The sequence below is a fragment of the Hibiscus syriacus genome, unplaced genomic scaffold, assembly GCF_006381635.1.
Source record: "Hibiscus syriacus cultivar Baekdansim isolate YM2019G1 unplaced genomic scaffold, ASM638163v2 tig00003721_pilon, whole genome shotgun sequence".
Lineage (NCBI taxonomy): Eukaryota > Viridiplantae > Streptophyta > Magnoliopsida > Malvales > Malvaceae > Hibiscus > Hibiscus syriacus.
Window position 1 is genome coordinate 1989480 of NW_024061981.1, and position 13003 is coordinate 2002482.

The 13003-nt window shown below is 29.3% G+C and overlaps 1 protein-coding gene across 1 annotated transcript; it reads right to left on the bottom strand.

Moving 5' to 3' along the window:
• Nucleotides 1-8456: 8456 nt before the first annotated feature.
• LOC120181949 (probable xyloglucan endotransglucosylase/hydrolase protein 32) lies at nucleotides 8457-10314 on the bottom strand. Its single transcript, XM_039186976.1, has 4 exons — nucleotides 9956-10314; nucleotides 9779-9879; nucleotides 9474-9691; nucleotides 8457-9180 (listed from the first exon to the last, which is right to left on the bottom strand). Exons 1-4 carry the CDS (start codon nucleotides 10149-10151, stop codon nucleotides 8811-8813), a joined length of 885 nt encoding a protein of 294 aa, XP_039042907.1. The 5' UTR covers nucleotides 10152-10314; the 3' UTR covers nucleotides 8457-8810.
• Between the last annotated feature and the right edge of the window lie 2689 nt (nucleotides 10315-13003).

The window sequence follows — 13003 nt, forward strand, 5'->3', positions numbered from 1 at the left end:
ATCGGGTCACATCATTGGCAGATAAAATTCAGGTCGGATCTCTATCAGATGCGGATTGAGTACAAACCGGGTTAATTTTTATTTTTGGATTAATTATCTTCGTCTTTCACGAACGTTGAATTGCAATTTATAATTGTATATGATTTAGAGTAAATTACTAAGAATATAAATAATCATGGTTCAATTTTATGAAAAATACAAATTTAAGAATTAAATTGAACAAATATGAAATTGCAAATAAAAATTTAAATAAATTAAACAACACACATTGATGAGGGATCAAATCGAAATAATTTTAAATTGTGATGTTGAAATTAATACAAAAAAGTACTAAATTATACCCATTTAAAAAGTTATGGGCCAATTAAAAATATCATTAAGTAAAAAGTATGGATCAATTTCATATGCAAATAAAATTTGAAGGACTAAATTAAAAAAATATGAAATTACAAATAAAAATTTAAATTAATTAAGCAACACACATTGATGAGGGATCAAATTGAAATAATTTTAAATTGTGATGTTGAAATTAATACAAAAAATACTAAATTATACCTATTTAAAAAGTTATGGGCCAATTTAAAAATAGAAATAAGTAATAAGAATGGGTCAATTTCAGATGCAAATAAAATTTGGAGGACTAAATTGAACAAATATAAAATTACAAATAAAAATTTAAATAAACTAAACAACACAAAAGGGATCAAATCGAAATAATTTTAAATTTTGAGGTTGAAATTAATACAAAATGTACTAAATTATACTAATTTAAAAATTTATGGGCCAATTAATAAATAGAAATAAGTAATAAGTATGGGTCAATTTCAGATGCAAATAAAATGTGGATGACTAAATTGAATAAACATGAAATTACAAATAACAATTTAAATAAATTAAACAACACAAAAGGGATCAAATATGAAAAATATTGTAAAATGGACTAAATTGCATTCATTTTAAAAGTTGAGAAAAAAAATTAAAACAACTAATATATATATATATATGTGTAATATAAACTATATAGTTTATATATAAAGTATATGTATTATATATATAAACTATATAGTTTATATATATGTATTATGTATAAACTATATATACAATGTATAAACTGTAATACTATATGGTTTATATATGAACTATTGAACTATATAGAACCTACATAGTTTATATATAAATTATATATGAATTATATATAAACTATACAATTTATATTTATATATTATGTATAATTATAAATAATATATATTGTATAAATTATATAGTTTATTAATATAAACTATATAGTTTATATATATATATATATTATATGGTTTAGGGTTTAGGGTTTATAGTTTAAGGATTATGGATTAGAATTTGGGGTTTAGGGTTTATATTTATATAAACTACATACTATAATTTATATTTATATTTATATACTATATTTTATACTATTTATATAAACTATAGTTTATATTTATATACTATATATATGAACTATAGTTTACATATGAACTATATATATATATATACTAAAGTTGATATTTATATATGAACTATAGGTTACATATAAACTATATAATTTATATACTAACTATAGTTTACATATAAACTATAGTTGATATTTACATATGAACTATAGTTTACATATGAATTATATATATATATATAAACTATATAGTTTACATATGACCTATATATATATACTATAGTTGACATTTATATACTATATAATTTACATATGACCTATATATATATATATACATACTATAGTTTATATTTATATATTATATATTATATATATAAACTATATATACTATATAGTATAATTTTCATATGAACTATATATAAAAACCATATAAACTATATACTATAGTTGATATTTATATACTATATAAAATAATTTAGACTATAGTATATATAAACTATAATATATATATAAACTATATATTATATAGTTCATTAGTATATATAAACTATATGGTATATATAAACTATACATTATATATATTTTCATTAGTATATATAAACTATATATTATATAGTTCATTAGTATATATAAAGTATAAACTATATAGTATATGTAAACTATATTAGTGTACTATATAGTTTATACTTTATAACCTATAGTATATAATTTATAAACTATAGTTTATATTAATGTACTATATAGTTTATATTAATGTTAATTATATTAACTATATTTTATACACTATATTTTATATTAATATTAATTATATTAATATTAATTATAATATATAATTAGTTTAATATTAGTTATAAATAGTTTATTAATATAAATTTTATAGGAATGAAATTGAAAATATTTTCTCCCTCCTTTTTCTCCCGCCTCTCCCCCCCAAACTTTCCCTCCTTATTTTTGGTCTCTCTTCTTCCCCGCTCAACCTCTAAAATAAAATAAAATAAAACAAATGATATAGCGAAAAGTGAAAAACTAATTAATGGCCTTTCGACACCTTGCACCCACTGATAACACCATTAACTGAACCAAGCAAGGTTGCAAGCAAAGCTTTCATCGAGCCTTCAAACTATATTCAGCTGAGTAGCATCTATGGAGGACCCAAACATCGTCGATCAACCGCCACTTGCTCTTCAACTCTGCGGGGGCCTCTTCGATCCAATATCGGCCTTCTTCACTAGATTCATCGGCTGTCGTTAGAAGATAGGCCACCTGGTTTCCCGTTCGAGGTATAAATCGAAACCGACAAATCTGGAAAGCCCCCGCCCTCTGTCGAGCCTCCCAGGTCAAGGAACTGATATCCGATATGCCGGTACCTGATGAGTTGAGCTTTTCGATCACCGTTTCTGAGTCCCCTATATTTCCACTTCTCAGAACCCCATATCAACTGCGAAATGGACGGCAGCAGAAACTTCTGCCATAAAGACTGAGGTAACCCTTAAAACCCTTATCCGACATGCACCCAGGATCTGACCTCTATTGTCTCTAGCTACAACTCATGACCAAGTGACCTTTCATGTTTGTAGATAACAAAATCGGAATTTACCTTAATAATTGGGGCTCGAGGTGCTTGCCAATGGACAGGAGAATGGGGAGAGCCACCATTCAAATTCTTATGCATATCTAAGAAATCCCGACATTGCGAACGAACTAAGGTAACCACTTGAACATTTAGGATACCCAAATAGTAATTAGAATCATAGCAGGCTTACTGATTGCATTACTTGTAAACATCCAATGTAACCAATCTAGCATGAATGACAAGGAAAAATCTCCAGGTCAATTAAAATTTAACGCTACCTAGACTTGTGCCCCGGAAAAGCAATCTCGAATAACATGAATACATGATTCTACAGGTCCCCAACATCTTGCGTTAACACATTAGTAGTTTTTATGATCCTCCTTATTGAATATTAAGTATGTTACTCTTACCTTCACGGTATGCTTGTCATGAACAATGTGATTACATGAACATCTTCTCTGCAGGGATAGCAGTGGTAGAGCTGGTGACTATTCCCAGGATGGAAGGTACCCCTCAGTGGATGCATTCTTAACTAATTAACTTGCCTTATCTGATCTATTTTTTTGTTGCTTGTTTCTAAAATTTCTTAAAAATCCAACTTCTCCTTCAAATCGAAAAGTGGAGACTTTTGATGAATTCATCCACGGTTCGGTTTAAGGTATAAATTTTCGATTCACATATATGGCTTGTATGTTCCAATGGCATCACTTGGGATGATCATGATCAGAGTCTGGTGCCCTTATTGCTCATCTAATATTAACAAAGTTGACGTGCTTATATTTTTACTTGAAAAATTTCCACACAAAATGTGAATTTCTGAGTTGTTTCCTGTAAGTAATAAGCTTGATGATATCCTATGTTACTTCAGATTCTGTTGCTACACCTGCCCCTTCCTTTGCTACTGCTGTTCCTATTGCTTCAAGCAGTTCTGAAATAGACTTCCATGGTGCTTAGGTGGCCTTTGCTGAGGTTGATGCCCATGCTAAATCTGGTGCTATATCCACATTTGCTGCTATTAATCAGTCGACATTTAACCGTAGAAATCAGGTAGATATGGTTTATTTAATCTCAGACATAATTTTTTTTTGTGGGGGGGGGGTCACAAAACTGTGAATTTGGATATGCTGTTCTATTGTAGCCTACAAGTGTTGTCATTTGATTTAAGTGTCTCTTAATTGAAATGACATGGATGGTTAAAATTGAAACTCGCCATGCATAAATATATACGTATATGAGAAGTTCAAGCAATTAGTTTGATATCCTCTTATGTTGAAATATGCAAATTATTTAATCATTTATATGTTGAAAGTAACTTTTCTGGTCCTGTTGCTACACCAGGCCGTAATCATTTATATGTTGCTACAGTAAGGATTTGGTAAAGTCGGAAATGTTTGACATTGTTGGCCATCGAATTCCCTTTGGTTGTACCACTGATTGTATGCTTTCTTAATGCAGGATGCTTGTTGAATCGATGCAACGATGCTTGCTGAATTGGTACATTGATGCTTTCTGTTGCTGTTGTCTATTACTCACTGATGCCTTTGTAAATTATTGTTGTTGGTCTGATTTAAATCAATTTTAGAACCTTATAAATTCTTATCTAAATAGTTACTCATGTTGAATTATGTTGGTGGCATTTTGGCTTTTAAAGCTAGAAAGTTTCCCATAATTAAGCATGTTGGCAGCATTTAGGTATAAAAGCTTGATGATGATATTTATGGTAATATAGTTAGGCTTTTTAGCCTTGTAAACATTAGTTATAAGATCTGAGAGCATTTATTTCAACATAAATTTATTTTGTTTAGTTGATTTTATTGTAATTTTAGTGTTTTCAAGTGTAATAAAATTACCTTCATTTATAAATATTTTTTTAGTATTTGTAATGTTATTCAAGTTTTTAATCTTTAATAAGTCTATCATTTCAATTAATATATTTTGATTTTAAAATTTCAAGTTAAGTTTACTTAAATTATTAATCAATTTTCACATTAAAAGTAAATTAGATTTATGAATATTTTAACTCAGGTAATATAATTTAATAAAATAAAATTCAATAAGATAATATTTAAATTTAATTTATTGATTATAAATAAAATTTATAATATAAGAAATATAAAGAAATTTATAAATTGAAATTAACATAAAAATCAAATTTATAATATATAAATTATAATTAATATAAAACTAAATTTTAAAAAGTAATCATATTAATTTAATTATCATAATAATTTATGATAAAATTTTAAAAAGTAACCATATTAATTTAATTATCATTAATTTATTATAAATTTAAAATAATATAATTATATTATAAAACTTCACTTATAAGTCAGGATAATATTATATCACTTAACAACATGTTGGATCATTTACAGGTTGAGTCAATTACAGGTCAGGTTCATAACAGGTCAGGTTGAAAACAGGTCGGGTAATACCAGTTATTTACCAGGTCAATCTCAGGTTCAGGTTCATATCAGTCGGATGCAGTTCGGGTATCATATTTTCGGTTCAATTCAGGTTCAGGTCGTTCTCAGGTCGGATGCAGGTCGGGTTCAAGTCTATAATTTCCAGGTCCAACTCAGGTTCAGGTCAACACCAATTCCGACTCAAGTCGGTTTCGGATCGTCACAGCGCAGGTCAAAAACAGTTTTAACTCGAGTCGGTTTCAGTCAGTTTTACAGGTCGAGTCAACTTTTTACACCCTTATTTGGAAGACTTCATTTATTTACTTCATTAATTTATTAGTAAATTAACTATTTCACAATTGAACTTTAATGTAATTTTTATTTTATTCACCGTACTTTCAAACCTTTCAATTTATTTACTAAACTTTATACAATGAACTTTTTTTGTCATTACACAGTTAAATAATTAAATGCGTTATGACATGGAAACTTATACTAAAACGAAATAGTTTTGAATCTCTAAAACATTTAAATTTTGACCCAAACGGCGTCTTTTTGGACTAAATAAAAAAATTATATTTTTTCTTCATTTCCCCCTTAGCTCTCTTTATTCTTCTTTTTCATCTTCTCGTTTCCATTTTCCCATTTCTATTTTCTCTCATATGGAAGTTGTGAAAGCATGAAAGGAAAATAAAAAAAAAACGATTATTTGATATTTTCATCCTTTTTATTTTTTCTCTTTTCCCTCTTTATTCTTCTTCTTCATCCTCTTTATTTTTTGGTATTTTCATTTTTGAATTTTAGAGAGAGAACAAAAATGATTTATTGTGATTGTTTGGTTTTTGGAACAGGTTTATAAGAACTCCAATGAAGTATCTTGTGGATTTTGATACAACATAATTAATTTATGGTTTGGTATATGATTTTGGGTGTAAATTTGAGGGTTAGGGTTTTTTTGCCTGATTAATTTTTATATTATTAAATAGAAATTTTATGTGACATCTTATGTGGTTGAGTTTTAATATTAAAATAAGACATGTCAATAAGCTGTTAGTGATATAACAGTAGAGTGACGAAAAAGTTTAATGTATAAAGTTCAGTAAGTAAAATTGAAAATTTTGAAAGTAGGGTGAATAAAATAAGAATTATATGAAAGTTCAGTTAACAAATAGGTAATTTGTGATTTTATTTTTGAGTTTTGGTTTACAATTTAACTCATGAATTATATCATTTTTCACTTTAGTATTTATTTATTTTTGACACTGAACTAAATTTTATAAATTTGATCACTATTTTAATCACTAAAGGGTAAAAAATTAATTAAGAATGTGACGCGGCCTAGTATAATAAAAATTTTAGTTTTCAAAACTTTTTTATTCTATCAATTTAATCTTAATTCAAAATAATTTAATAAATTTAATCCTCAATATTTAAAAGTTCTATCAATTTGGTCTTTAATTTAATTCTAAATAATTTTATAAATTTAACCCTTTAATAAGATAGTAATTTGTGTTATTAGGGATGTAAATAAGACAAGTTGACCTCCATAATTGGTGAGTTTGACTCGACTTGAAAAGTTCAAAGCTGAACTCGACTCGAAAGCATAACAAACTTAAAATTTGCAAGCCCTACTCAAAATCAACAATTGAAGCTTGACACAAAAGCGAAAGAACTTGAACTCAAAATATTCTCAGTTCTAGTTCGATTAAAGCTCAAACTCGAATCTAAATCTTAGATATATGAAAACTTTATACTGTATTTTTATTAAAGAAACAAAAACATATAAATGTTTATAAAATATTTTTTTTCAGGTTGACCTGTCTCTTAAAACAATAAAAGTATTTTGTTATGTTGAACTTTTTGACTTTGCCGAAAACAAATTATTTTGAACACTTATTAGATGTGCAGAGGACATTGGGACATCCACCTTCAATATGGGAGGCTATTAAGTACCATCTCTTGGTAATCCTTTCTTTGCCATTCTTTTGAGAAAGAGAGATATTCTCATAGGGATAATGATCTTATCTTCTAATCCTTGACAAATGAGATGATTTAATCTTATCTTCTGATCCTTGACAAATGAGATCACTAAATCATCTTCAATAGAAACTTGTATGCATGAAATACAAGGATTGGTGCCTTTTCGATTTTTATTAGTTCTGGTACAATGTCTGATTAGGCCAAAACCTAGGCTCAGAGATCATCGGGCAAGGACCATTTATATTACAGGCATTACTCTCTATCTTTTTTGCATACTTTTACCTTTTGTAAACTCACTTAAATGTGTGTGGCATTAGCTTATGTAGGAAGTACCAATTGAAGTTTTCTTGAAGTTGCAGTCATTTTCACTACATGATGTTTGTGCAGAGAATGCTCTTATAAAACTTGTAAACATGGGTTTGCAGATGAGCTTAGTAGCTCTATATATGAGGTTAGACATTTTGTTGCCTTTTGGCACCAAAGTTACTATTGCCTATGACCTACTGGTAAAACTTCCTCAGCACAAAAATGAAAATTAAACTGTGCTTTCAGCAGCCTTGACAAATGACAAGGCCTGTACATGTATTCATGTATCCTTTAAAAGATTTAGAATTGGGAAATTTAATATTGACAATTTCTGTATTTTGTCCTAGACTGCAACCTTTTCACAGGGAACAAACAATTATCCATAACCATGATCCTTATTGGTATTGAAGCTGCTGCAATAACAAGGCAAACTATGACACAGGTGCTTCTGGGAGTTGCAGTGGAGAAAAGAAACAGTCAGGTTAAACAACAAAAGGTCCAGATGAGATTTGACTTGGGGACTCTTTACCCTTTTATCATGTGCTCCTGCATTGTTACTACTCGTATTTTTTTCCTGGGAAATGTTTTGCTTTCATGATGTTCTTGGATACCGTATGAATCGTTGACTGATTCTTGGGATTTGCGCTCTTATGAATGATGATCGTCCATATTTGATATGAAGTATCAAGATGAAGTGCCACAACTGTCATGGCACTCATGCATATCAAACACTGAAGTTCAATCAAATGCTTTTGATATTAAAAGGAATATAAACAAAAATATATAGATAAACTTCTGCTTTTATTAAGAAATGATTACTGAAACAACACACTCAAAACTCCCATGACCCAATATCCCTGGCTTCATCATCTAATTTATCCCATTTCTTTTATTCTCTTCTCTTTTCAGTATTCTTTTTTCTCCCTTTGTATTATTTTTCCAATCTGACAAACTTCAGGAGACCAATCAAAACAATGATGCAGAACTTTTTGGACTTATTCTCTTTTGGAGCCATGCATTAGTATTGTCGGCAAAGTTGGATCCGTCTCAATACCAAGAAAACAAGTGGACAGATAGTAAAATTCTTTCACACGGAGAAGTAAAAAAGAAAAATTGATTGAACTGTTATAAAGTTCATTCACTTGGTCCAACACTCGGGGGTTAAGGCATGGTTCCTTTTGGGGTCCCTGCAATAGTTGTACACCATATGGTATCTTTGAACCCATCTCATCGCTCTACGTTGCTGCCTGGTTAGCCGACCGGACCGGGAAGGCGAGACCGAGACAGGCCGGCACCAAGCCGGAGCATAGGCACTGCAACCGCCTGCTCTGAAGTTGGTGTACTTTGCAACGAACGGTTGGTATCTGTAATCCGCTTTGTATTTTCCATCTTCGGTTGCCCATGATGAGGCATCCCATATTGAACCATACACCCACATTGGCCTTAAAGGAAATGTTGCAGCACTCTTCTTCGGATACCTCCTTATGGGAACATCATCTACTAAGAATCTGATATACAAATATCTGATAAAACAATAACTAGAATACATTTTTAGACAAACGAAATGTGTATGCTTCATTGCAAATGAATACAAATAGTATCATATGATGTTCACCATTCATGTTCGAAATTATTAAATCTGAAAAGTCCACATCTTCCCACCTACCACTTTCCTCCCCATCAATGCCAAGAAATTTATTATAGTTTTCATATTATTGGACATTAGAATATGGCTGACAGTCATTCTTATGTCAATATTAATTAAGGGTAAAGTCTAGTTTTGACCAACATTTCAACTTACATAATCTCTCTAGGACTCCAAAGAATGGCATAGTGGTGAAAGTCTTTGGTAGGATCAAACCAAAGATGAAACTTCATCTCTCTGCCAATGATTTTCCCATCGCCACTCCCTCTGATATACACATTGGTTTGTAAAGTGTAAGGCTTCCCAAATGTCGTTCCAAGGAAATCTATGTCCACTTCATCATGGAACCCTGGATGAGCTTCATTGTTTGATAGCTGCCATTTGTTTGATTTCTGATTAAAAACTGTGCATTAAGAAAGAATTTGAAGCTAGAAATTAGACATGTTACTTCAATTTCTCACATAGAAAGCTGTTATAACCCCTGCAGTATAACCAGGCTGCACTTTAATAGAGGCGCCAAAGTAACCAGAACGAAAAGGCTTAACTGACTTGAACCCACTCCCTGAAAACAAAATACCAAGAGCAACCGAATAAGGAAACAAAAAACCAGATTGATATAAGCAAATATTGTAAAGGACCTGAAGTTCTATCTAGCCAGATTGTTAAGGCATTTTGGTCTACACGTTGATGACCAGGACCCCAAAGATTTCGAAACCCTTTGTTAAAGCTCATAGGCCTGAACTTAGAGCTGGGCCAGTAACCAGGAGAAGGTGGCCAGTCCGCATTGGCTGAAGGAAACAATAGAATGAGAAGAAATGAGAGGAAGATAGCCATGGTGAAGAAGGAAAGAAGGAAAGCCAAGAAGGAAAGAAAGAAAGCCAAGAAGAAAAGAGAGAAAGAAACTTGCTGGGGGGAAAGGTGGAATGATTGGGAGTGTATAAATGGTGGTGTGTGATTTGTGACTTGTGAGAGAGAGAAAGCAACGGGACAAGGTGTAAATGCAGAAAGCGTATGGCATTGGGTAGGGGTGTTTAAATAACCGAATTAATTCGGTTAATAGATCGAATTGAATTAGTTCGGATAATTCGGTTCGATTATCGAATTAGTTCGGTCGATTAACGGTAAAGAAAATTTTTAGAATTCGGTTAATGATTAATTCGATTCGAATTCGATTAATTAACCGAAATTAAATTTTAAATTTTAAATATATTATATATAACATATGAGCTCAGTCCAAACCATTTAAAACTCAATTAATAATTTAAGATCTAATAATTTTTAAACATAAATCAATATTAATTAATTAAAAAAATTATATAAAATTTTTATTTTATAATTATATATTATTTAAATTAATTGTAAACTGTTTTTTAATTAAAAAATATTATATATATTATATATAACATATGGGCTAAGCCCAAACAATTTAAAACCCAATTAATAATTTAAGATACAATAACTTTTAAACCTAAATCAATATTAATTAATTAAAAAATTTATCTGAAATTTTTATTTTATAATTATATATTATTTAAATTAATTATAAACTTTTTTTAATTAAAAAACATTTAATTTTTATATAAATTAAAAAATTTAAAAAAAAAAATTCGGTTAATTCGAAAATTAACCGAAATTTATTCGGTTCGATTAATATATTTGAAAAAAAATTCGATTCGGTTAACGATTAAAGAAAAAAAAATTTGATTAATTCGGTTATGGTTAATTCGGTTCGATTCGATTTTAACCGAATGAACAGCCCTAACATTGAGAGTACAGTTTGATTAAAAGTGGGGGTCCCATGGAGACAGGGAGGAAGTTGATGAATCAAAGGCTTAATAACACTAAAAACAGGCTCAAAACTCAAACACATTTCTCATTCATATAGGGATAAAAACTATGGTAGGGAACAAGCTAAGAAAAGAGGATGAAATGCAGAAAAGAGAGATGGGTGTCTCTTAAATGTGTCTTCTGTTCACCCGCATCTCCAACAGGATCATTCTTGTGCTATTTTTCTTTTCTCATTGAAAGCTGCATGTACCAGTGTCTCCCATTGTTACATAAACTCAAATGCATTGTGTGGTGGGTGTGTTTTTAACCAAGAACCTGAAAGGTTTTTTCACCTGTGGGTCACCTTCTCATTTCAAGTCAAATTTGTGATCCAAAATGTGAGAGGTGTGTTTTTATTTTTTAACATCTGAAAGCGGTTAAATGGAGTGGGGGCATCAGCATCTTTTCTGGGGCCTTTGTGTTAGATTTTGACTAAACATGTTATTGATTAATCGTTTCTGATGCTATTATTTCTGCAAATTTGGTGATTGCTTTCTTCGTACCACAAAGCTTTCAGATAAGTATAATTAAGAAAAATATTCTCAAGTATACAGCAGTGACTCCATTGCAATAAAATGAAGGGTAAACTACCCGGGTGACCACTAAATTGTTGCCAGACTTCATTTTGACCACCAACGTTTCGATTCGATCAATCAGACCACTCAACTATTTAAATACTTCAATCAAACCACTGACCGTTAACTTTTAACGGAGGAGGTAACATGACAGTTAAAAAATTTGATATAATTATAAATTCGGTCCTCAATATTTATACATTATATCATTTTAGTCATAATTTTATTTAATGAAAATAAATTTGATATCCAATTAAATCATGACATGTGTCACTGCCTGATTAGAGAATATTTTCTTAATTTTTATTGATTTAATCTAATAAATTTTCCATGCAATAAGATGATGACACATGCCACCGTCATAATAAAGAGAGAAAATAGAAAGAAAAAAAATCATCCAAAGTCAATAAAGAATAGAACTTAAGACATCACTAATGCCAAGTAATGCCTCAACAACTAGGCTAAGCCTTCAACTTAGATTTATATTGCAACATTCTTTATATAATTTTTACTAGTTAATGACAGAAAAATAAATTGAAATTTCTATCAAAAGGATTCAAACTATGAATTGCAAATATGGATGATACCAAGGTTTCAAATCACGGTCCGAAAACGTGATAGCACCGACGTCCGAATTACCCGCTACACCCGCAATAGCGTCCGCGATGGCCGCAATCACGGTAAACACGAAATGACCGAAAATGCGACCGCGATTTGAAACCCTGAATGATACAACCATATCAATTACTTAAATAAATTTTTTTAGTATGTTTTATATATCGTATTTTTGTTAATTTAATATTATATATTTAATAATTATAATTTAATAATATATATATATATATATTAATTATTTCTTATAATTTAAATTATAAGAATTATTATAATTTATTTAATAGGAGTCATTTCTTATATTATTTAATAAGAATGATTTCTTAATTTAATATTTATTAAGAATTAATTTTTTTATTAAATTATAGTAATAATTTATATATTAAAAATTAAGAATTGTTTGTTCTATTAAATTATATTATTCCATTAAGTTATAATTTATTATATATATATATATAATTATTAATAAAATATATATTATATTAAATTAATAAAAAAATACGAATATATAAAACATCCTAAAAACTTTGTTTAGGTATGTGATTTGGCTTATTGGTTATGGTTGATATTTGTGATTCTAGGTTCAAATCCATTTGTTAGCATTTTCACTTTATTTTGTGTCATTAACTGGAATAGTTATATAAAGAATATTGTAATATAGAACCAAGTTGA